Genomic DNA, 25130 nt, shown 5'->3' on the forward strand with positions numbered 1-25130 from the left:
GGCCGTCATGGGAGGAGGAAAGGTGAGGACGCTGTTGTGGACGCTGAGGCTGGCGCACCTGCCAACTCTTGCGAAGCCCCGCCCCTTTGCTCATATATCCCAGTCCTCCGGCTACCTCACTCACACGCCCCGTCCTTCTGCTAATGAGCACCAATCACCAGCCCCGGGCTACTCGCCTGCGGGCCCGCCCCCTATGCTAATTAACACCTCTCCCACAAGGCAGTGCGCGGGCGGACGCGTCCCTTTGTGCGCGCCGGGGGCAGCGCCGAGGTTTCCCGGCAGCATGAGCAGCTCGGGTGGGACGGGCGCACCCGCGGGCTCCGCGCCCCCGGCGCAGGAGGAGGGCATGACGTGGTGGTACCGCTGGCTGTGCCGCCTGTCGGGCGTACTGGGAGCCATCTGTGAGTACCGCGGGGTTGCCATGGTTCCCGACCTCAGGCCCTGGGCTCCGAGGCCCAGGGCCGGGCTGCTCATTCCTGGAAGGAGCAGACGGGTGTAGGAAGAAAGCTCAGTGATTAAAGTGCTTGCCACGCAAGCATGAGAACCTGGGTCCAGAGCTCCAGAACCCAGCGTGGTGGTGGTTGCTCGCCTGTAATCCTACAACTGGGGAGGTCGAGACACGAGCTAGCTTGTGTGGTCCTATCAAGTGAGCTTTGGGTTCAGTGAGCGATCCTGTCCCAAAATAATCATTAATAATAATGTGCAGAGTGACTGAGAAGGACCTCCAGGAGGGAGAACCCTCTCATCCGTCCTTGCCCTGTCCTGGGCTTGACGATGTTCACCTGGGCAAGAATGGTCAAGTTCCTAATCTTTATACAAAGCTTGTTTCATAAGCCAGGTGGGGACAGGTCTTACCCAATTCCTAGCTAGCAGGAAGCCCTTAGCTGGGAAGTTTGCTGAGGGTTAGGAGGAGTCAGATACCCTGACATTGGCTGGGCAGCGGTGTCCACCAGCTGTCCACTAGCACCCCAGTGCTTTCTTTTTCCTGCATTCTCGCCTTTCATGGGCCCTTCCTCCCCGCCGTAGCAGTCCCAGGCTCACACCTACTGACCTTATCAAGTTCCCCAGGAAGCAAGCTTTCCGGGCTCAAGCCCCCCAAAAAGGACAAACGGCAGATCCCGTTGCTGGCCTTCCAAATAGAAGGAAGCAAACAGAAGTCTAGTTAGTGTTGTTTCCTTCCTATCTGCCTCTAACATGGAGAATTCTTGGAGCCCCAGGGTAATTGCTTGTCTTGGTAAGGGAGGGTCTCAGCCCGGGAAAGTTGGGGATTCCAGCGTCTACCTGTGGGGCTGCGACCAGGGCACATAAACCATCTGCTGTCCTGCCAGAAGGAGCCCCTCTATCTAGGTGATCCAGCTGGAATTTCAGGTGGTTAGGTCAGGGTTATGTGTGGGCTGCCTTGCCTGAGTACCCTGTCCGGCTACTCTGATGAGAGGGGTACTTTTTTTTTTTTCAACTCAGGAAAGTCTGGTGGGGTAAGGTCAAGTCCTCTCAAGTACAGTTAACGTTCTCAGGTGCCGAGTGATGCCAGGTTTCAGGGGTGGAGTGAAAAAGGATTTGACCTACAGCCTGCCGCCCTCTCTCCATCTTGGTCATTGACCCTGTTGGCTCCCAGGTTGACCTCATAGTCCCATCTCGTTCTGAGCTTCTTGAGGTGGGTGCCTGTCTGATCACTCCAGGGGGCCTCAGCACCTCACGCTGCGTTGGGCCTACAGAGGAGACTGTGGCACTGCCCTGAATTGTCTGCCCCCTGCTTCTGCAGATTTGGGGAGCTTCGGTATCTGAGTCCCAAAGGTACTGTGTGCCACAGGGTGGAAGGCAAAAGTGGAGTGCTTTAGGGAGCTGGAGAGATGGCCCAGCAGCAAGGCATTTGCTTGCAAAGCCTAATGACCCGGGTTTGAGTCCCCAGTACCCTCATAAAGCCAGATGCATAAAGAGGCACATGCATTTGGAGTTCATTTGCAGTGGCTAGAGGCCCTGGCATGCCCATTGTCTGTCTGTCTGTCCTATCTCTCTCTCTGCTTGCACATAAATAAATAAAAATAAAGAAGTACACACTAAAGATTTTGACAAGGACTGTGACCTTTGGGGCAGGGTTGCCAGCCTTGGAGACATTTATTTTGGGTCCCAAGGCTATCTGGAGGTAATAGTTAGGAAGAGGAGAGGATTGCATGGTGACATCCTCTCACATGGAAGATGTGAGCATTGGTGGCCCTTAGTGAGCCCTTGATTGTCAAAGGACTCCTGCCTGGAGCCTGCTTGTCTGGGTTGCGGCCTGGTTGGCTTTGTAGGTCAGTGTGGGTGGAGCTATAGGTGGAATGCCAATGCTGTAGAGGGTACAGGCCCCCTTGGGTCAGACCAGACCTCCCCTGCCACACATGGGCAGAAAGAAGGCAAACAGTGCCCCATGGCTGTGACCCTCTGGAGCTTTGCTGCACACATCATAATCAAGGACAAGTGCCACCTTGAGTCCTTCATTAGGTGAGATCTGGTGCCACTTGGTGTGGGTCATACTATCTACTTTCCTCCTGCTTCACCTGCATAGGGTTACATGGGAATGTGGAAAACAGCAGAATTCCAAGCTGAGTGGAGGGATCAGGTGCCAAGGAGCTGTTGCAAGTTTAATGAGCTGGCTGCTAACTGCAGCCTCCGAGGGCCAGAACCCTACCCCATGCTGCTGACAGACGGCTTTCTATCCAGCCATGCAGACCGGCTCCCAGAGTTCCTGGTGAAGCTGGCTGCAGGCTGTGGCTGGAAGAATGGATGGGTGTGGCAGACTCCACCTGTGAGGTGAAGTGTGTGTTGGGGGAGAGCATCAAGCTCCCCATGGGGGCATGGGAGAAGTTCAATTCTGGGGTAGAAGAGGATGCACTGTCCTTGCTATTCTAGCGATATGACATGGCATGACCTGACCATCTACAGGAGTAAAAATGCACCTAGAAGAGGAATGTGCCCAAGGTCACTCGACTGGTGTTTAAGAAGTGCAGTTGTCAGTTGGGCCTTACCTGTTGTCTGTCTGCATTCCTTGAGAGGCATCTCTGTCCTGACCAGGCCACAGCAGGAGTGCAATCCCGCCATGGGAGGCTGAGGCAGCGGGAGGTCAGCCTGTGCTACAGAGTGACACCCTGTCAAAAAAGGGGGTGGGGTGGGGAGATGGCACTCACATAAAAGCCAGGTAGGTAGGGCTGCTTACCTGTAATTCCGGCTCTAGGGAGGCAGGATCCCCAGGACAAGCTGGCTAGCTAGACTAGCCTAATCTCAGGTTCAACAAGATACTGCCTCAGTAAACAAAATGGAAAACAAGGCATCCATTGTCAACCTCTGTTCTCCACACACACATGTGAGCACGAATACACACATAAAACAAAAAGCAACAATCAAAAACCAAAATTGAGCTGGGTGTGGTAGTGCACGCCTTTAATTCCAGCATTAGGGAGGCAGAGGTAGGAGGATCACTGAGTTTGAGGCCAGCCTGAGACTACATAGTGAATCCCAGGTCAGCCTGGGCTAGAGTGAGACCCTAACTTTGGGAAAAAAATAATTGAGGGCTGTAGGGGGCTTAGCAGTTATGGTGTTTGCCTGTGAAGCCTAAGGACCCACGTTTGGGTCCCACGTAAGCTAAACACACAGTGATGCAAGCGTGTAAGGTTGCACATGTGCACAGTTGGCGCACATGTCTGGAGTTCAATTGCAGTGGCTAGAGGCTCTGGTGTACCAATTCTCTCTCTCACTCTCTCATAAAGTAAGTCTGTTGGGCTTGTTTTAAAAAAATTAAAAACAACAAATTGTGGGCTGGAGAGAATGTTCAGTGGTTAAAGGCACTTGCTTGCAAAGCCTGATTTCCTGGGTTTGATTCCTCAGTACTCACATAAATCCAGATGCCCAGAGTGGCTCACGTATCTTGTGTCTGTTTGTAGTGGCAAAAGGTCTTGGTGTATTCATTGATTCTCTGTCCTTGCAAATAAATAATAAACAAACATAGTTTTTAAAAATATTGAAAATCCAAGCTGGGTGTGGTGGCACATGTCTTTAATCCCAGCACTCGGCAGGTAGAGGTAGGTGGACCGCCGTGAGTTCGAGGCCACCCTGAGACTACATAGTGAATTCGAGGTCAGCCTGGGCTAGAGTGAGACCCTACCTTGGGGGAAAAAAAATTGAAAATCCAAATCAGAGGACTTCTTGTGTAGTTAGGCCTCTGTGAATGGTGACAGGTGGTCCTTACTAAGAGCTCAGTGAATGCAGAGAACTGGCCTGAGCCCGTGAGAGGCAGTCTTAACTACCCTGTGAGATGAGTGTTGATACAGCTGGGATCCAAGGGTTGGCCCGTCGAGCCCCAGGGTAGAAGGAGTGATGTCTCTGCAGTCCCTCCATGCGAGAGTGACCATCTTTGCAGTCTCGAGGCAGGCTTGTTGAGGGGCGAGGTGCACTCACCCGTGCCAGCTGATGGGAGGTTGCTGTGAGAAGACCCAGTGGGGCTGAGCGTCTGGAGGGATCCTCACCACTTCCCATCATCCTCGGGCAGCCTTCCACAGCTCTGTGTCCTCTGCTCACTCCCTCATGTCTCTTCCTTCCCAGCATGCGCCATCTCGGGCCTCTTCAACTGCATCACCATCCACCCACTGAACATCGCGGCCGGCGTATGGATGATGTGAGTAGCTGGGGTTGTCCTGCCATGCTGGGGTTTGGGGCCTGTGGACTTCGGGCTATGGTGCTTCCCCCTCCTGGTTTCAAATGAGGGGGCCAGGCCCAAGGGTAAGTACTCACCTGGGCCCCTGTTGGGTACAAGATGGCAAACACACTCAGTTCCTGAGCATGCATTGAGTCAGATATAGATTCCTTGTCTACTATGATGGGCCCTTCCCTCCCAGAGCTCCAGAGTCATGGTATAGAAGGTCCACCATTGAGGTGACCAAGGACAGAGTTGGGGGTTCACATTGGGACAAGAGGGCAGTTGCTACAAGGTGGTAAGCAGGCCAGAGTTGGGAGAGGCAGATGCAGGTGGGGTAGGAGCTGGTGGCTCAAGCATCTTCAGGTGAGCTCCTTGCCATGTCAAACCAGGGCAGCCAGGTCCCAGAGAAGGGGGAGGCAGTGTGAGGACTGGCTGTGTGGTTCTGACATGTGTGGCCCACTTAAGGCACACGGGGAGCCCTGTGTGCCGATCCTTTGTGAGCACCCACGAGAACTGAGAGGACCACAGGGGAGAAAGATGCGGGGCTTCCCCTTAGCGCCTTACGGTGGTGGGAACAGAGGCCTACAAGGCCTGAAGTAGCAGGAATGGAGGGGGAAGGCCTGTGCCTGGCTCCACAGGGTGGGGTTGAGGGCTGGTGAGGCTGTGGAAGGGTTGGCCAAGCAGTGAACTGACATCTAGGGGATGGGCATGAGAAAGGCTGGACAGTAGTCAAGAGTTAAAGTGGACCGGGTGTGGTGGCGCACGCCTTTAATCCCAGCACTTGGGAGGCAGAGGTAGGAGGGTCGCAGAGAGTTCGAGGCCACCCTGAGACTACATAGTTAATTCCAGGTCAGCCTATACCAGAGCGAGACCCTATCTTGAAAAACCAACCAACAAACAAAAAGAGTTGGAAGTGTCTGGGGCTAGAGGGATGGCTTAGCTGTTAAGGTGCTTGCCTGCAAAGCCTAAGGGACCCAGGTTTGAGTCCCCAGTACCCATGCAAACCAGAGGCCCTGGTGTGCCCTCTCTCTCTCTCTACTTGCTTTCTCGCTCACTAATAAATAACAAAAATTATATTTTTTTAAAAAAATGAGTTATGTAGCTGGGTGTGGTAGCACATGCCTTTAATCCTAACACTCGGGAGGCAGAGGTAGGAGAATCACAGTGAGTTCAAGGCCACCCTGAGACTACATAGTGAATTCCAGGTAGGCCTGAGCTAGTGAGACCCTACCTCGAAAAACCAAAAAGAAAGAAAGAAAGAAAGAAAGAAAGAAAGAAAGAAGGAAGGAAGGAAGGAAGGAAGGAAGGAAGGAAGGAAGGAAAGAAAGGGTTACTCACTGGAGAGATGGCTTAGTGCTAAGGTGCTTGTCTGCAAAGCCTAAGGACCAGGTTTGATTCTCCAGGTCCCATGTAAGCCAGATGAACTTGATGACGCAAGTGTCTGGAAGTTTGTGTGCAGTGGCTAGAGGCCCTGGCATGCCCATTATTACTCTCTCTCTCTGTATATATCTCTCTTCCTCTATCTCTAATAAATAATAAATAAATAAAATAATAAAAAATAATAAGAGTTACAAGCACCTGTGTCTATTAATCAGGCTATTAGATGGAGCTTTCCCCCTGGTGTGGGTCCTGACAAGGGCCCAGTGTCTGCTCATGACTGTTACTCACCCATGAGAGCAAAGGTCATCAGCTCCCGTGGCTTAGCTGCTCTCAGTATCTGAGCCGGGACCGAAGGCTCCCAGACACCCTCCTCCCTGGGGTGGGCTGCCCACCGCCTTTCATCTGCCTGGCCTGCATATTCACAGGTCCCTGCCCTGGCCAGTCGTCAATGATGGAGTAGCTTGGTCAACCATGGCGCTTCCTTCTTTTCCTGGGGGCAGCCTCCCTGTGATGGCAGTGCTGGTGACCGTGGTGATGGTACGAGCAGATGGCTGCCAAGTGCTCTGCGTGGTGAACTTGCTGCTGGCTCACAGCAGTGCTGTGATGAGGCATCCTCGTCCTCTACTTCACAGTTGAGGATAAGGGACCCGACACCAGGCTCATCCCTTTGGGATGCTCGGTTCCGGCTGGGGTTGAAATGCTCAGCAGAAACAGAAGTGCTCACTGCAGTGCATGTGGGAGGGTGACGCTCCTCGAGGCACTGACACCGGGCTTGTTGCAGTCCCAGATTATCACCTGTCACTCTCCTCTTCATCTTCACCCTGCAGCATGAACGCCTTCATCCTATTGCTGTGCGAGGCACCCTTCTGCTGCCAGTTCGTGGAGTTCGCAAACACAGTGGCCGAAAGGGTGGACCGGCTACGCTCCTGGCAGAAGGCTGTCTTCTACTGTGGGTGAGGGGCTGCTGGGCAGGGCCTGTGGTATGGTTCCCCCAAACTCTGCTGGTCAAAGGACCCAAAGGGCAGGTGTTGGCAAGGGTGGGCAGGATTGGAGCAGATGCATGCATTTGTTACAGAGGCTTCCTTTTAAAAAATATATATTTAATTAATTAATTAATTTTTTTTTTAAGGTAGAGTCTCCCTCTAGTTCAGGCTGGAATTCACTATGTGTCTCAGGGTGGCCTTGAACTCAGGGCAGTCCTCCTATCTCTGCCTCCCAAGTGCTAGGATTAAAGGAGTGTGCCACCATGTCTGGCTTACTTATTTATTTGAGAGAGAGAGAGAAAGAGGCAGATAGAGACAGAGAGGGAAGAGAATTGGCATACCAGGGCCTCCAGCCACTGCAAATGAATTCCAGATGCATGTGCCACCATGTGCAACTGACTGACATGAATACTGGGGAATCGAACCTGGATCCTTAGGATTCACAGGCAAGCACCTCAACCACTAAGCCATTCCTCTAGCTCAACATTTCCATTTGATAATCTTGAGCAGAGTGACTGGCCCATCCGATGGCAGCTGCTAGGAGCTGGAAATGTAGTTCAGTGGGTAGAGTGCATGCTTGGCATGCACCCTGGGTTTGATCCCCAGCACAGCATAAACTGAGTGTGGTGGTACACACCTGGAATCCTAGCAATCTGGTAGCAGAGGCAGGGAGATCCGAAGCTCTGAGGTCATCCTTGTCTGGATCCAGAGTTCCAGGTCAGCTGGGAGACATGAGACCGCATCTGAGAAACAAAAGAATGGGACCTAGTTTTGCATCCGGGAGCTTAGACTGCAGCTGCAGCCTCACCAGAGTTCAAGGACATGTGGTCCCTGCAACAGTTAGTGCAGTGGAGGGACAGAGATGTGCCCCGAGCTTTGCAGAGGAGTGTGGCCAACCTAGAAGTCCTGTCTTGAGGCAGAGCAGAAAGCACTGTTGCCTTCTAAATGTTTTTTCTTCCTGTTTCTGACAAGTGCACAGAATCTTGAGACTCAACTACTTCCAGGATAGATGTAATATATGGAAGCCTTTGCATGGGGTGCAGGGAGGGGCCTGGAAGGGCCGTGGTAGTCACTGTTGTTCTCCAGATTCTCTTTAAGATCCAGTCAGACCAAAGCTTTGACAGAGTCCACAGAGCACATGAGGCTCTCCAGTAGTCTTCTGCACACCTTTAATCCCAGCACTCAGGAGGCAGAGGTAGGAGGATCTCTGTGAGTTCAAGGCTAGTCTGAGACTATATAGTGAATTCCAGATCAGCCTGGACTAGAGTGAGGCCCTACCTCAAGGAAAAAGAAAATCTTGAGGTAACCCAGAGTGCCAGTCAGCACACAACATCACCTCCATTGTATTTGTAGGATTCGTGTCAGGATGCTTGCAGTGACATATGCTCATCAGAAATCATCTGGAAACTGCTGGGCATGGTGGCGCACGCCTTTAATGCCAGCACTCGGGAGGCAGAGGTGGGGGGATCACCGTGAGTTCGAGGCCACCCTGAGACTACATAGTGAATTCCAGGTCAGCCTGGACCAGAGTGAGACCCTACCTCGAAAATTAAAACAACAACAACAACAAAATCATCTGGAAACTAGAAAAGGGCTACTCCAAGCCCCACTACCATTTGGTGTATTTCCTAAAGGCTGAATTCAGACCTGGGTTTTTGTTTGTTTTGTTTTGTTGTCCAAGGTACGGTCTTGCTATAGCCCGGGCTGGCCTGAAATTTACTGTGTAGTTTAGACAGCTATTAACTATAATGAGTAAGTTTTTGCCTGCCTTTTTACCCACTTATTTTAATAATATCAACTGTTTAGTATTAACCCAAAGAATTTTATTTTAATAATAGGCATGCTGATTCAGCTGGACCTGTTGTCCTTTTCTTAATTTAGTAGCTGTGATGTTCATTAAGGTGTGGCAACATTTGTCTGCCAAAACTTTGGTGTTTGTGACAGTTTCCCTAGGAAGTATTTCCAAGTTAGGGCCCTTAAAAAGATCCTGCCTTGGGCTGGAGAGATGGCTTAGCAGTTAAAAGCTTGCCAGTGAAGCCTAAGGACCGCAGTTCAAGGGTCAATTCCCTAGGACCCACGTCAGCCAGATGCACAAGGGGGCACATGCGTCTGGAGTTTGTTGCAGTAGCTGGCGCGCCCATTCTCTCTCTCTCTGTTGCTTTCACAAAAAAAAAAAAAAAAAATTAAAAAAAAAAAAGATCTTGCCTAGCCAGGCACACGCCTTTAATCCCACCACTCAGGAGGCAGATATAGGAGGATTGCTGTGAGTTAAAGACCACTCTGAGACTACATAGTGAATTCCAGGTCAGCCTGGGCTAGAGCAAGACCCTACCTCCAAAGAACAAAACAAACAATAAAAGATCTTGCCTTCAGGTGACTGACAAGATAAAGGTAAATGTGTTTTCAAAAAAAAAAAAAAAAAAATCTTGTTTTCCAAAGAGGTCATCTGAGTGTCTCCTTTCCTCTTCTGCCCAGCTATATGCCATTTTCACATTTGTGTTTGTATCTAAGAGGAAAAATATCTTTCCACATATTCTAACTGCATTTTTTCTTAAGAATGGGCTGGCTGATGGCTTTTGGTTAAGGTGCTTGCCTGCGAAGCCTAAGGACCCAGGTCCAATTCCCCAGTACCCACGTAAGCCAGCTACATAAGGTGGCACATGCATTTGGAGTTCATTTACAGTGGCTAGAGACCCTGACGTGCCTATTCTCTTTCCCTCTCTCCTTCTGTCTGCCTGTCTCTTTCTCTCTCTCTCAAATATAAGCAAAAATTTAAAATTTTTTTTTGTTTCTTTATTTGCAAGCAGAGAGAGGGAGGGAAAGGGAAAGAAAGAGAATGATCCCATAAGGGCCTCTTGCCACAGTGTAAATGAACTCCAGGTGCATGCACCACTTTGTGCATCTGACTTTCTGGGGGTTCTAGGGAATTGAACTCAGGCCTGCAGGCTTTCCAAGCAAGTGCCTTTAACTGCTGAGCCAGCTCCGAAACCCTGTTTGCATTGGCTTATTTGAAAATTTTATGGTTTACTTTTTATCCTATTAAGAGCCTTTTTGTTTGGGACTAGGAAGTGGTCAGTAGTTAGAAGCCCTTGTTGCTTAAGCATATGAGCCTCTCAGCTGGAGACAGCTAAGTTTGATTCCCCAGAACCTAGGTAAAAAGGTACGCATGGCCATGCAAGTCTGTAACCCCAGAACTTGGTGATGAATGGTGGAGGTGGACACTAGAGAATCACTGGACGTCGCTGACAGAGGGAATGGATGCGTGAGTGATGAGAGGACACTCATTATTGTCCTGTGACCTCTGCATGCACCTGTCTGGGACATGCACATCTGCACACTCATGTGCACACACCACATACGTACTACACACACACACACGAGAACCTTACTGTTTGGCTAGCAGGCTATGTGTTTTCTATTTTAAATATTTCACACTCCTTTTTCCTACACATATTTTTCTATCTTGTTTGCTTGTAATTTTCATTTGCAAGCAGAGAGAAAAAGAAATGGGTACACCATGGACTCTAGCCATTGCAGACAACTCCAGATGCATATACTGTTTTGTGCATCTGGCTTTACATGGGTACTGGAGAACTGAACCTGGGTCATTAGGCTTTGCAGGCAAGCACCTTAACCACTGAGCCAGCTCCCCAGCCCTGCCTGTAATTTTGATAGTTTTCTTCTTGTGGGCTTTTTCTTTGTGCCATCTATTATATGTTATAGAAGCCCTCTACTTACCCTGGGTTTCCATTCTGGAAAGCCTGTGGTGGGCTAAAACAGGTTGAAAATGCAGTTAGGGGTTGGGCATGGTAACACCCACCTTTAATCCCAGCACTTGGGAAGCAGAGGTAGGAGGATCACTGTAAGTTTGAGGCTAGCCTGGGACTACAGAGGCTAGAGTGTGACCTACCTTGAGGGAGGAGAGACAAGAAGGGGCTAGAGAGATGGCTTTATGGTCAAGGAACCTGCCTGTGAAGCCAAAGGGCCCAGGTTCAATTCCCCAGGACCCAGGTAAGCCAGATGCACCAGGGGGCACATGCATCTGGAGTTCATTTGCAGTGGCTAGAGGCCCTGACACACCCATTGTCTCTCTTTCTGTCTCCTGTCTTTTTCCTCTTTGCTTACAAATGAATACATTAGATTTAAAAAAATAAGACAAGAAGATGCAGTTAGTACCCCTCACCTCCCAAACAGCTGCACCTTACCTTACCATGCTCACGTGCCCAGAGCCCTCACTAGTCATGGGTGGCAGGTGTAGTTTCCCTGCTCTCCCAGGGAAAGCTCAGAAGCCCAGATTCTAAGTACAGCCTCCACTGAATGCTCAGTGCTTCCACACCATTCTAGAGGGGGAAAAATAACCTCATCCAACCAGCGAAGTCAGTGCTCATCTACTTTGAAATGTTTTCATTTTTATTATTACTGGTTTTTCTAGCAAGAGCTCTAGCCCAGGCTGACCTGGAATTCACTATGTAGTCTCAGGGTGTCCTCAAACTCATGGCGATCCTTCTACCTCTGCCTCCTACATGCTGAGATTAAAGGCATGCATCACCATGCCCAGCTATTTTTTTAAATTCTTTTATTTTTGCTTATTTATTTGATAGAGAAAGAGGCAGATAGTGATTTGGCACACAGGGCCTCCAGCCACTGCCTGTACCACCTTGTGCATCTGGGTTATGTGGGTCCTGAGGAATTGAACCTAGGTCTTTGGCTCTGCAGGCAAACGCCTTAACTGCTAAGCCATCTCTCCAATACCTTGAAATGTTTTAATTACAGTGCAGTCTAGACTAGACATCCAGGTGAATGCAGACCATGAGTGTCCTATGTGGTACCTCCTCTCAGAAAGTGACAAGACTGAAAAATGGGTCAGCAAACTACCAGAGTTTTTTGTTTTTGATCTTTTTGGCATAGTTAGCCCAGGACTCACCCAATATTGGAAAATCCTGCCAGGAACAAGCATGAGTTAATAGGGATTTTATAAGGCAGGGTGGACCCTGCCACCAGGTGGCGCCTGGCTGCAGTGGGGTGGGGGTTGTGGCCCAAGCTGAGGCTTCAGTGTCCTGCTGTGATCAGTGGGCCTTGGGGGGTTTGATGTGGGGAGCCTACTTGTTGAGGCCCCAATGGTCCACTACATCAGTATACTGATAAGAGCATTTATTCAGTGTTCTGATGTTGCTGGCACTGTGCTCCAGTAGTCATCAGGCCTCTGGGGTTTGATCTCACTTTATTTTTTTGTCAATTTTTTAAAGATTTATTATTTATTTATTTATTTATTTGAGAGAGAGAGAGAGAAGGAGAAATAGTGAGTGAGTGAAAGTAGACACACCAGGGCTTCTAGCCACGGCAAATGAACTCCAGATGCATGCACCACCATGTGCATCTGGCTTACCTGGGACCTGGGGAATCGAACCTGGTTCCTTAGACTTCGTAGGCATGCACCTTAACTGCTAAGTCATCTCTCCAGCCCTGATCTCACTTTATAGTGGGGGGCAGAACCTTGGAGAAGCTAAGTGACTTGGTCACAGGGCTCCTACAGCTGGACTAGCCCCTGGACTCTGGGCACAGTCTCTTTTTGTGAACAGAGAGGGCACCGGTCCTAGCTTGTTGCTGTTTAACCCTTTGTGGATCAAAGATCCGAGGAAGTCTTTGGACTGTCCCCAGAAAAGACAGGATTTCAGGGGTGCTCCTGTCCTTTCTAAAGGCTGGCTCCTAACCCGGGTCCTGGTTGATTCCCTGGGACCCTCCTTGCTCCCTGTTGGATGAGAAGGGCCCATTCTGGAAGCCTGGCAGTGATATGGGTGGGAGGCCCCCTTGACCTCTGTCTCTCTCCTAGGATGGCCATTGTCCCCATCGTCATGAGCCTGACCTTGACCACACTGCTGGGCAATGCCATTGCCTTTGCCACCGGGGTGCTGTATGGACTATCCGCTCTGGGCAAAAAGTGCGTTTGCAGCTCCAGCCTCTGGGTAGAGGGCCCTGGTCCGCATAGGGGTGGTCTGAGTGGGGCCCTTTGTCCAGTGTGGGGCATAGTGGCAGCCAGTGACTCATCTGTGCTGTCAGGGACAGAAGTGAGAACTCAGGTGGTGGTTCTTGTCCAGCTCTGCCTCTTCCCATGGTGTGGGCACCAGGCATCACTGCCAGTTGTTCATCTCCTGTAGAGCCACCCTGGGAATGTGTCCTCCTCACCCAGTTAGTGCCAGACTGGGCCCTCACCCAGAGTGACAAGGCTTTTGTCCCCTCTGGCCATGGTTTGTGGGGAGCCACAAGGCCTGGTGGGAGCTACCTGTAGGTTGCACCTGAGTTGCAGCCCAGTGTGTGAGTGGTATGTTGGTGTACTGGTGATGGCCGAGAGGGCTGTGCCAGGGCTATGCACACGGGACACCTGCTTGTTCTCTCCTCAGGGGTGATGCCATCTCCTATGCCCGTATCCAGCAGCAGAGGCAGCAGGCGGATGAGGAAAAGCTGGCTGAGACCCTGGAGGGGGAGCTATGAGGCAGGTTGGGGCTGGCAGCCCTCCCTCCCTGCCTGCCACCATGTGATTCTGCGCAAGCTCTGGAGGATGCTGAGTGGCAGCTCTGTGGGATGGCCTCTGAGGAGTCCCCCAAGTCCCCAAGCTCAGAGTCTTCCTGTGCCTGCCCTGCTCTCCGGGTCTGATGAGCGTGGAGCCTCTGCTGGTGATGAGAGCCTGGGCCATCAGACTTGGGCAGGACAGCACATCTTGCCGCGGTACTGTGCAGATGGCCCCAGTTGCCCCTCCCTGGTCCTTTGGGGCCTGAGCATCGAGGAAACACCCACCCTTGCTTTCCTGGAAGGTGGGGGTTCCCTATTCTGCCCCTTGCACCTGCTGTCAGCATAGAGGTTGGGCAGAGCAGTGTCTTGAGGCCAGTTGATGCTGCCCAGGGACAAGGCCAGTCGTCTGGGAGCCTTAGGTGCTCCTGGGGTATGCGTAGTGCTCTTTGGTTAGAATAGGCTTGGCAGAGGCTGGACGGCTGGGCAGAAGTGTTTCCACCCCAGTTCCCTGGAGCCCTGAACAAGGTACTTCAAGACACCCTGCTGCTTCACCTCCCACAGCTCCCTCAGTTTAACCCCCCACCTCTGGCTCAGGCCTCGGTGCTAAGGAAGTGGGGAGAAGCACAGATGAGGTGCCCACCCATCCCTCTGGTATTGTCCTCCTTGTGTCAGCGATGACCAGTCCCTCATCAGCAGGGGCTGGGCATGAACAACCTCAGGTATTCCTCACAGCCTGCCTCAGGCTCTGCCCTTGGGAGCCTGTAGCCTTTGAAGGGCTGGGCAGAGCTGCCATCCTCAAAGCTGGCTCCTGCTTCAGGTGCAGGCCATGAGGAACAAGCCTGCATGACAAGGGTACAGGGAGTGGCCCTCCTGGGCATGCCTTTGTTGGCCCCCATTCTTCCTTTGAACTGTTCTCTTTTTCTCTTGCCCTGTGACCTTGACTCCAGCTGCTGACCATTAGTGGGTTTGGGGCCAGCCACTAGGCCGTGGTCTGCTGATATGGAAACTACTCAGCCCTGTCTCTCTCTTGGCCCTAGCTGGGCCTGCTCCCAGACACAGGGACAGGAGCTTGTTCCATGGAACCCAGCTCTGGATCTGTCCTTAAGTAGGATTTCCTTGGACCGTCGGTGTTTTCAGCCAGGAGCAGTGGGCCTTCTGGTTGGGAATAGGGACACTTTGGACCCCACTCAGAGTTGCCCTGGCAATATCCCCATGGGCTCAAGGGTCAGCAGCAGTTCCCCAGGGATGTCACAGTGTAGCTGGCTTGCTAGGGCATGTGCCTTCAGGGTTCCTCTGGGGCCACCTTTCCTGAGCCAATGCTAGGCTGAAAGGGCTTTGTGCACGTGTGTGTGTATGTGTGTGTGTGTACGGGTGCGTGCATGTATGCGTGCGTGCGTGTGTGTATCCACACGGTGAATATGACCTACCTCCCAAGAGGAACAAGGGCCCTGCCTACCCCTCTCTGCTCCCTTGTCCAGGCACAAGACTCTGGGTCTGGGATCACATGGGTCCAGGCCTCTGGCCCCTGGCAGAAGGACATGACTGGCTGCAGGTGTGGAAAAGGGAGTTGTCTTTGTGTCCAGAGGAATCAGACCCCACCCCGAGGGGAGATCTGCTGGGTGAGCATGGGGTGGGCCAGAAAGGTGGAAGGGCCGGCCCTCAGATACTGGCCAGAGCAGGGTGTTGCCCTGCACTGCGGTTCCCAGCAGGTCTGTGGCGGGGCGGCTCTGGAGCCCGTAACTGGCCTGCCTCCCAGCACGGACACCATCCAGCCAGGCCGGATGGGCTGCTGTGCCTCGTTTCAGCCTGTGCCTGGTTCTGCGTCCCCTTCGTCTGCTCGTTGTTCTTTGATGAGTAATTTGCATTTTTGAGTAAAGCAACTCTGTAGTTAGTATGCCTCTCTGTCTGTCACCTTTTGTTTCTGGTACCCCTAACAGTGGTAGGGAAGCCCCAGTAAAGGTCATTTGGTCCTGGCCTGACCTTCTCATAGGATTTCAGGCAAGGGGCATGGCCTGCCCTTGGAAGGCGGGCTGGCAGTCAACCCCACAGTGGCTACCTTTCCTTTCTCTGCTTCCCCATGGATAAATCCAGACGACCCTGCTAGCCTTGCCACCGGGGACAGAGGCTTCCCCTGGAGTAGATCCCACTCCTCCTTCCTCCCTAGGGCTGCAGGCCCAACTTCTTTATTTTTATGAATAGTGAACGGTTTGCAGACTGGAACTGTTCCCAAGGTTGGGCTGGAGTAGGAGGAAGTGGCTGCATTGGGCCCTATGCCCTGACCTTTGGAAGTCTAAAAAGTTCCTCAGGGTATCCAGACCCTTAGGAATATAGGCCCCTGCTCTCCCCACTCCAGTGATCAGAGCAGGATGACACCATGCTGTCCTGTGCAGGGCCACTTTCCACCTCCAACCCTGTTCTCTGTCCTCCACAGCCCGCCATGAGGAGTGTCCCTTGCACATCAGTGGGGAAACAGGCCTGGCGTCCCTTGGCAAAACTGTCCCTGGGGCCCAGGTCACCTGCTCCCCGCGAGGCGAGTCCTGGCTGGCCGTGGTGTGTGCAGCACCGTAGGCTGCTGGCCTGCGGCACAAACACTCCGGCTGCTCCTACGCGCTGGATGATGGCGAGGACACTTCTGTTCCTGGTCACAGTTGTGGATTTGTGGCAAAGGCCCGGGCTGCCCTTCTGGTGACTCGGCCCCTCCCAGGCAGGCCTCGTTAATGTCGGGCTCTCCTCCCCGTGTGGAAGAAGGCCTCGATTTGCTCCAGTGAGCGGCCCTTAGTTTCAGGCACACAACAGCCAGTGAAGAGCAGGCTCAGCAGGCAGATGGCCGCAAAGAAGAAGAAAGGCACCTGGAGCCCGAAGACTTTCTGCAGTGGGGAGCAGGGGAGGGGTCGGTCACCAGGAGAAACTTAGCCTTCACCCTCCCATGACCTTCATGGGCCCAGCCAGTGGGGCCTTCAGCTGGCCACTGCCCTGCTTCAAGACCTAGGGATTCCCCACTGCTCCTGGGCTGCCCTCAGCCTTTCTAGCTGCTAGCTGTGGGTGATCCTATCTCGAAGCTCCTCTTGGCAAGGCACACCTCTATCAGCTGCAAATTGCCTGCAGAGCCTGATGGGCAGTGTGTGTGTCTGGCCAGTCCCCCCCCCACAGCAGAGTAGACAAGGGGACACTGGCCCGTACTGCTCCTACTGGATTCCCCTGCTTAACTGGAATGGCGCTGGGATTCAAGTGTTTTGGGGCCTGTTAGCTTGAGGGGCTTGGAAGCCAGATGGATGTAGGAGGGTCTTCACTATGCTATGAGCAGTTGAGCATGGAGGGGCCCACTGCCTGGAGGGATAAGAGATGATCACTGTGCTCTGGGTTTCTGGCAGAGATCTGAGCTGCCCCCTCCCCTGGCATGGAGGGACACGGGAACCTAACTCCCCAGAACAGTCCCTGTTTCTTGTAATGAAGGGCCCTGGCTATGTTGTCAATTGGCCATTCTTAGCCTCTGCAAAAGGGCATGTGTTCACCTCCCAGGGTCACTGACGGGAGCCCACCTAATTGAGGGGTTCTTGCTGGCTGAAGCGGGCCTGGGGCATCTGGGGTCCCAGGGCTAAGCACTCACCACCACCCCCAGGAAGTAGTAGGTGAGGACGAAGGCAGTGAGCCAGCTGGCCAGCACACAGAGTCCTGAGGCCACACCACGGGCACGCAGAGGCAGGACCTCAGACATGAGGAGCCAGGTGATGGGCCCCCAGCCCATGGCGTAGCCTGCTCAGAAGAGGGGTGTGAGTGGGTTCAGGCCCCGGGGACACTCAGGGCCACCCTGTTTGTCTCTCCTGGGCTGCAGGGAGGTCATTCCCTCCAGCCCCCTTCCTCACAGACAAACTAGGATGGTGGTAAGTCCCCTGCTCCCCAAGACGCCCCCTCCTCCAGGGTACCCTCCTTACCCATGATGAAGAGCATGGTGGCCAGCAGGGGCACCAGGGTGATGTAGCTGAAGTGTGCGGCTGGGGGGTCTGTGGGCCCCAAGCTCGCGGTCTCCAGGCCCACCGTGCTGTTGTGGGTCAGAGGCCTCGCGTCAAAGTGGATGTACAGCCCCAGCGTCAGGTTGGCAACGAACATGGTGGAAGCTGTGGACACATGGTGGCCCTCAGGGCCAGGGCCCTCTGAGCTAAAGCTCTTCCACAGCACCCTTGCCTAATGGCATGGCTGGCCTGTGCCAGAGAACTCCTCCCCCAGCCCCACAAAATGACAAGTTAGGGGCTTCTTTGGCCTGGGCTCATGCCACACCTCTGTGCTGAATCAGTGGGTCCCTTCCCTCATGGAGCTGTGGCAGACCGAGTCACACCAGCCCTGGGCCACGTGCTGGGGAAGCCTGGGGGGGGGGTGACCCAGAGGTCACAGTGCACACAGTAGCACTCATTAGGACGAGGAATGGGGACTGCTCACCTGAGACGTAGAGTAGAACCTTGCGGCCGGCCAGGTCCATGGTTACTGCGGCAATCAGCACAGACAGGAGCCGCACAGCCCCCACGATGGCCGCGTCATGCTGGGAGGGCTGTGGAGCAGGGGTACCAGCGCTCAGGGACCCAGCTGGCACTCCTGTTCCACCTCCACGTTCCATCTGAACCCCAGCACATCACAGGGCACTCAGGCTGGAAGCCAGGGTTGCCACTCTTTTTTTTTTTTTAATTTGAGAGCAACAGACACAGAGAGAAAGACAGATAGAGAGAGGGAGAGAGAATGGGCGCGCCAGGGCCTCCAGCCTCTGCAAATGAACTCCAGACGCGTGCGCCCCCTTGCGCATCTGGCTAATGTGGGACCTGGGGAACCGAGCCTCGAACCGGGGTCCTTAGGCATCACAGGCAAGCGCTTAACCGCTAAGCCACTCTTAACTTTTTAAAAAATTTTTATTTATTAGAGAGAGAGGGAGAAGGAGAAAGAGAATGGATGTGCGAGGGCCTCTAGCTACTGCAAACGAGCTCCGGACACATGTGCCACCATGTGCACCTGGCTTACATGGGACGGGGAGAACTGAACCAGGGTCCTTAGGTTTTGCAGGCATGCACCTTAACTGCTAAGCCATCTCTCCAGCCCTGCTCTTAACTTTTAAGAGTCCTGAAGCCTCATGGGTGCCATGCACCAGGCACTTGTCTATGAGGCCCAGCTGGCATGGAGAAGGCAGAACTTTGCTGTTCACATTGTCAAAGTTCAAAGCCCGGTTCCCAGAGATGGTGAGCCCAAGGGCATGGTCCCAAGAGGTCTGTGTTTCTGTTAAATTGTTTTCACTTGTTACTTCATATAATTAATTTTTTTTTTTTTGGGAGAGAGAGCAAATTGACATGGGGCCTCAGCCACTGAAATCACACTACAGACACTTGCACCACCTAGTGGGCATGTGCAACTTTGCACTTGCCTCACCTTTGTGTGTCTGGCTACTGTGGGATCTGTAGAGTAGAACATGAGTCCTTAGGCTACACAGGCAAGCGCCTTAACCATTAAGCCATCTCTCCAGCCCTGTTCTGCGTGATTTTACAACACTTAAGCTTTACGTGAAAACTCTGCTTCTGATTCACACAACATCTAGGATTGGACCTTGGAGGCCTGGCCTCCAGCCAGAGCAGGACTTGGGGTTTGGGATTGGCACCCTCTGTCTGGGCCTGTGTGCTCCCTGGCCAACCTCAGGAGACCTGGCAGCACGCACCACACCAGGGCAGGTTCTCACCAGCAGCACGGATGTGCTGTCGAAGATGGTCTGCAGGTACACGAGGATGGGCGTGATACCCGTTAGCTGCTGCAGGAAACGCATCAGCACGGCGATGATGATGGGCCGGTACATGCGGGGGTCCCGGGCCTCAGCCCATGACATTTGGCTGCTCTGGAACACAACTCTGTAGCTAAGGGGCTATGCCAGGATCTCCAGTCTTGGTTATCCTGTCCTGGAACTTAGGATGCTGGGAGAGACCCCCTTCCTAGCTCCTCCCAGCAATGGAGGCTCCCCAGGATCTCCCAATGAACCAACCCCCCCCCCCCCGCCCATAGTCTCATGCCAGGTTCCAGAATTAGCAGCAGCCAACCACACTTTGTTTGTTTGAGGTAGAGTCTCACTTTGGTCCAGGCTGACCTGGAGTTCACTATGTAGTCTCAGGGTGGCCTTGAACACACAGTGATCCTCCTACCTCTGCCTCCCGAGTGCTGAGATTAAAGGCGTGTGCCACCACGCCCGGCTAAACCACTCTTGTTTCAAGAAAAGCAACCCATGGCCAGAGAGGTCTGGGTCAGCCAGCCCCACCTCACCCAGGCCCCCACCACACCTGTCTCCGCACGCTGTCCTGGATCTGCTCGAATTCCCAGTGGACATCAGCGTAGGCTGGGCGTAGCCAGGTCAATGCCTGTAGCGCCTCCTCGTCCCTGCCCCGTGAGAGCAGGAAGCGAGGTGAGTTGGGCATGAAGCTGAGCAGCAGGACCATGATGAGCACAGGCCCCTCTCCAGCCACAGCCAGCCAGCGCCAGGGCAGCAGGAGGCCTAAGGGAGAAGAAAGGCGTGTGAGCAAGCCGCTAGAGCCTTAGGACAACTTCACCTGCTCCCCCACCTTAAACTCTTAGAGGAGGCCTCTGAATGCTTGGGTCTCTGCAGTGGAGGCAGAGAGGAGCTGCAGAGATGGCCTGGCCCCTACCACTGGAGGGAAGCCCAGAGAGTCTCAGTATGATGGAGGAGGGTTAGGCATGTTAAGCCTGGGGGCCCCACCCTTGACCCAAACAGGCAAGCTCCTACATGGACTGTCCAGTCCTCTGCCATGGGAAGATTGTCCAAGACTGCTGCTGTAGGAGAGGCCTCACTGCCCAGAGAGGGCAGGAAATTGTATGGATGGACACGGCAGGGTTGCGCCAAGTGTCGTTCTGCCTCCTGTTCCTGGGCTCCTTCAGGGGTGGTTCCATTCCTCAGCAGACCCCAGCATTCCCTAGAACCTGGGGTACAAGACAATACTTGCCAAGGGCGTAGAGGGACAGGGATCCGAACACGGCCATGAGCTGTGGTGTAGCCCCCAGGGCCCCACGAACACCAGGGGGTGAAATCTCTGACACATAAACCTGCAAGGCACAAGCCCCCCCACACACACCCGGAGGGCTTCAGTGAGAATGCAAGTTCCTGGGACTGATAGGGTGTGAAAGGGGTCCCGTTCCAATCACAGCTCACTACAGGCTCTCTGGCCTCACATTCCCCTAACTGGGAAGCACACAGAAGCACTGAGTTTTGACAGAGGGAATGTTTAGCTGGGAATCAATGTGGTCTAGGGCACCCAGACCTGGGGGGCTGACCAGGTGTTTCTGTTCCTGCCCCCCCTCCAGTGACCCTTATCTCCTCCCTGGGTTCAAGTAGCTGAGGGGGTGCATGGAACACACTGCATGAGATAAGCAAGTCCTGGGGAGACCAGGCAGAAAAGGACTTCCCTTCACACCCCTTGCTCAATGCAGATTTTCTCTAGTTAAGCAATACTTCTAGGTGAAGTCAACACAATGTAGGAAGCGGACATGGGGACTTTGAAGTGAGCTGAGGTTCCTTGGGCAGCCACAGGGGACAACATACGTTCTCACTGTGTCCAGATGCTTCTTGTCAGGGGAAACCCAGCACAACACAGCACTCAAGACAGGGTGGCCATCCCCATCTTACCGGAATGCAGGCAGCAGTGAGTCCCCCAGCAAAGCCTGTTAGTGTCCTCCCCAGGAGCAGCATCCAGAGGCCGTAAGCACTGGCCATGAGTGCGTAGCCAGTAGCTGAAGGTATAGCCGAGAACATGATGCTGAGCTTCCGGCCCAGAAGGTCATTGAGGACCATGGCACTGAGGCCCCCGGCTGCAGCACCCAACGTGAACACCGACTGCATGGGGTACAGGCAGATATGTCAGCCTTGAGCGCCTTCAACCCCATCTGAACCCAGTGACAGTTTCCCACCCACAGCTGATCCAAAAGCCAGGCCCACCATGGCACTGGCAGTGAGACTCTTGTCCCCAGAGTTCTGTCCCCCAAACAGCATGTGGACAGCTGTTAGTGTGTGTGTGTGTGGGGGGGGGGGGACAGCTACTGTCCTGCTTGCTTATGTAGGGTTTTTTTTTTTGTTGTTGTTGTTGTCTTTGTTTTTTTTTGAGGTAGGATTCTACTCTAGCCCAGGCTGGCCTTGAACTCATAGTGATCCTCCTATCTCAGCCTCTCGAGTGCTGAGATTAAAGGTGTGCACCAACACACCCAGCTATGCCGACCTGGAGCTCACTCTGTAGCCTAGGCTAGCCTCAAACCCACAGCGACCCTCTTAAGCCTTCTGAGTGCCAGGATTATAGACATGAGCCACCCAACTCAACTTAAAAAAAATTAATGTCAAGTTATTTTTTTCTGGAGCCTGAGCTGGTTTTGAACTTGTGAGCATCCTGTCTCAACCTCCCAAGTGTTGGCATGACACGTAAATGCCATTGTACTTGGTCTAAAGTGTCTTGAATTCTCATCTAGGAGAACTCTGGGACTTGAAGGCTCCGGGACTTTAAGATTTGGGGCAGTTCTTGGAGTCCCTGCTGAAGTGGCAGCTCACCTGGACTCTATTACCCTGCCTGTAGGACTGAGGCATATGGCTTGGCCGAGCCTCAGTTTCTTCAGTTATGGGGAGAGCACAGGGTTGGCTGCAGAAGCAAATAGCTTTTCCATAAAGTGCCAGGATTTACATGGCCCATTCAAAGTGCTCAGGAGGCCCAGAGAACTTATAATTCTAACCCAGAAGTTACTGACAGTGTAATTCTACCATCATGGAGTTGTAGACTCTTGGAGGTCCTTTTCTCTATTTATCTACATTGTCCTTCCCCAGCAGGCTCCTGGCCACTCTGCCAATTGGTGCCTATGCCCCCAAAGCAAAGAGATGGGTGTCAGCTCTGCTGTGGTAGCCTGGCTTTGGTTTGGGGCTTGGGTAACCCTCCTTCCCACTGGGAAGAGACCAGGGACAGCCACCCACTGGCCCCTCCCCATGTCTTCTCATCATGGCATTATATAGTAAGTCACATGGCCCTCTCCCTTCACCCATACACCAGCAACCAGGAGTAGAAGAGGGAAAGGGGTCCCTGACTCTGGAGGGCATTCCCTGGGGGAGCCAAACCCCCTTTAAGCTTGGAGCACAGGCCTTACCCCAAACCATGAGGCCTGGATTTCATTCAGGTGCAGCTCTGGTGTGGAGGAGTTCTTCAGGACAGGAATGACAGGTGACGTGTAGACCAGCGCGTACCCAAAGCTGAAATTGCCCAGCACGGCCGCAAAGGTGGCCAGAAATACCTTTTTGTTCTGTAGGGCCCTGGTGAGGAACAAGAATGGGACAAAAGGAACGGGGTCAGGTTTCCTCACGGTATTCTGGCTTCCCAGACTTCCCTGAGGCACATGGCTGACCAGTTCAGCAGACGGTATGGGGAAAGCTGGTACCGCTTTTGGGAAATTCCCAGGCCACAGCCCCGTTCTCCAGGAGGGCAGTTGTGGATTCTAACCTCAGCTCTGCAGCTGCTAAAAGCTGGCTGTGTGACCTTAGGAAAACCCCTCACCCCTCTCTTCGCGTCAGTCTCCCAGGCTCCCTGCCAGCCACATTTGGAGGCTGGATTGGTACCCCCTCGGGTGGTCCCCTCTAACAGGAAGCAGCTCCTAAAACAGGATGGACAAATATGCAGCAGGTGGGATCCAGATGGTTTCTGGTGGCCACTGACCGGAAGGTCAGAGGAGACCCAGCGCTATAGCGTGCCAGCCATCCATCCCAGCGCGCCCCCACCCTGTGCACCCACACGCCCGTGCCATTCTCACCCGGCCCGCGTTCTCTCTTCCGGCGACGCGGGCGCCTCGGGGAAGGTGTCATAGTCCAGGCCCTCGGCTCCCAGCAGGGGTTCCTGCATGGCCGGCGCGAGGACGCCCAGGTACCAACCAGCTGGACGCGGCAGCAGCACTGGGGCATCCGCCCGAACGCCCAGCGTACGGCAGGCACCCGCTAGGCTCCGCCCCTTTGCCGCGATTGGCTGCGGGGCGGCCCTGCAGAGCTGCGCTGGCCAATGGGGCGGCCGTACGCCTCGCGGATGCAGGATGCGGGTTCGGCTCCGGGGTGTGGCCCGCCGCGTGTGCCCTTAGGCGGTGGGTGGTGCGGGGGAAACCCGCTCCCTAGGTTAGGACTCGCGACTGGTGGGGCCTCAAGCTCAGCCCGGTCCCCTGTGTCCCCGACCCCGCCGCGCCAGGTCCCGCTCTTACGGGTTATTCAGAGCTACCGAGAGGACCAGCCCAGAGAGGCGAAGCGACTCACCAAGGTCACACAGGGAAGTTTTGTCTCCCAGGGCATTATTACTCTAGGGTTACTCCTGCCACGTCGTGTACCTATGCCCCTGGCTCCCCCTTCCCCCTTGGATGACCAAGTGAATTACGTTTAACTTCCTAGGCAGCTGGTGGGTGTGTGAGGTAAGGTGAAGGCAGGAGGAGGAAGATCGGGTTCAAACGAGGCTGTTAGGAGCTAACCCAGATCTCTGCTCTGGATTTATTTGCTTGTCTTCATGTAACCCAGGCTGGCCTCAGACTGGCCATATAGCTTGACTGTTTGACCTTCTTGCTGGGATTACAGACACCTGGTTTATGCAATGCTGAGCATTGAATCCTGTGCTGTGTGTACACTAGGCAAGCGTGCTGCCAACTGAGCCCCATCTCCAGCAAGTATATACCCACCTCTGAGGTATACTAATATCTCCAGCCCCTGGGAGTTGCTGATTGTTGAAATAAATTGGATTAGTTGAAACTATACAAGTAATAGTATAAAATATAAAAATAAGAAAAATGAAACTGAAACTTCCCTGGAAGCCCAGGGGTGGGGAACAATTACGATGACTAACTCTTCCCTTTATACTCTGTCACAGTCGGGGGTCATCGATGGGGTAGACTCACTTCCCGTTCCTGGCTTCCCATTCTCTGGCTGGGTGCACCAACACCCAGGGGAAGGGCAGACCACCACCCACATTTATAAACTGATGCATTGTTGTTAGACGTTTAGAGCACTTCCAAATTTTAGCTATTAAGATAGTAAAGCATGTTTTAGAAGTTTCAGTTCCCTGTTACTATAATAGAGACACAGTGAGATTGGACCAAGAGATGGGAAACCACCCATCTCTCACAGTCTGACCTTCCTGTCTCTGGGGGGGGGGGACGAGGAGGAGGGTGCTTTTGATGTCGTCCCACTTCGTATTGTAGCTCAAGCATTTTCTTCTCACTAAGAATATAGGCATGGAATTGGGTTTCCTAGCAGTGGTAGACCACCTTTTTTTTTTTTTTTTAGGTAGGGTTTCACTCTAGTCTAGGCTGGCCTGGCATTCACTCTGAATTCTCAGGGTGGTCTTGAACTCACGGCGATCCTCCTACCTCTGCCTCCCGAGTGCTGGGATTAAAAAGGTGTGCACCACCATGCCTGGCTCAACTTTTTAGTTTTTAGAAGTGTGTGTGTAATTGAACCCAGGCCAGCAGACTTTGCAAGTACATAGTTTAACCACTGAACCATTGCCCCACCCTTTAGACCACCTTTGTAAATGGATACAGAACTCTTAAAGGCTCAGCTCCAC

General features: G+C 53.2%; 2 protein-coding genes across 2 annotated transcripts; one reads left to right on the plus strand and one right to left on the minus strand.

Moving 5' to 3' along the window:
* The first annotated feature begins 258 nt into the window (after positions 1-258).
* Positions 259-15433, plus strand: Cacfd1 (calcium channel flower domain containing 1). Its single transcript, XM_045154826.1, has 5 exons — positions 259-401; positions 4576-4648; positions 6877-7002; positions 12863-12970; positions 13431-15433. Exons 1-5 carry the CDS (start codon positions 284-286, stop codon positions 13519-13521), a joined length of 516 nt encoding a protein of 171 aa, XP_045010761.1. The 5' UTR covers positions 259-283; the 3' UTR covers positions 13522-15433.
* Positions 15434-15692: 259 nt separating this feature from the next.
* On the minus strand, positions 15693-23495 carry Slc2a6 (solute carrier family 2 member 6). Its single transcript, XM_004653848.2, has 10 exons — positions 23347-23495; positions 22690-22852; positions 21197-21403; positions 20517-20616; positions 19839-20050; positions 19250-19402; positions 17974-18082; positions 17472-17654; positions 17147-17292; positions 15693-16406 (listed from the first exon to the last, which is right to left on the minus strand). The coding sequence occupies exons 1-10, from the start codon at positions 23433-23435 to the stop codon at positions 16254-16256; spliced, it is 1515 nt and encodes a 504-aa protein (XP_004653905.1). The 5' UTR covers positions 23436-23495; the 3' UTR covers positions 15693-16253.
* Between the last annotated feature and the right edge of the window lie 1635 nt (positions 23496-25130).

Source organism: Jaculus jaculus, chromosome 1 (genome assembly GCF_020740685.1).
Source record: "Jaculus jaculus isolate mJacJac1 chromosome 1, mJacJac1.mat.Y.cur, whole genome shotgun sequence".
Lineage (NCBI taxonomy): Eukaryota > Metazoa > Chordata > Mammalia > Rodentia > Dipodidae > Jaculus > Jaculus jaculus.

Coding starts and splice junctions, on each gene's coding strand:
- Cacfd1 (XM_045154826.1), top strand. CDS start 284: ATGAGCAGCTCGGGTGGGACGGGCGCACCCGCGGGCTCCGCGCCCCCG. Junction 402..4,575: donor GGGCGTACTGGGAGCCATCT/GTGAGTACCGCG, acceptor CTTCCTTCCCAG/CATGCGCCATCTCGGGCCTC. Junction 7,003..12,862: donor AAGGCTGTCTTCTACTGTGG/GTGAGGGGCTGC, acceptor TCTCTCTCCTAG/GATGGCCATTGTCCCCATCG.
- Slc2a6 (XM_004653848.2), bottom strand. CDS start 23,435: ATGCAGGAACCCCTGCTGGGAGCCGAGGGCCTGGACTATGACACCTTC. Junction 20,051..20,516: donor CCTGTCCCTCTACGCCCTTG/GCAAGTATTGTC, acceptor CTTCTCCCTTAG/GCCTCCTGCTGCCCTGGCGC. Junction 17,655..17,973: donor GGTTCTACTCTACGTCTCAG/GTGAGCAGTCCC, acceptor ATGTGTCCACAG/CTTCCACCATGTTCGTTGCC.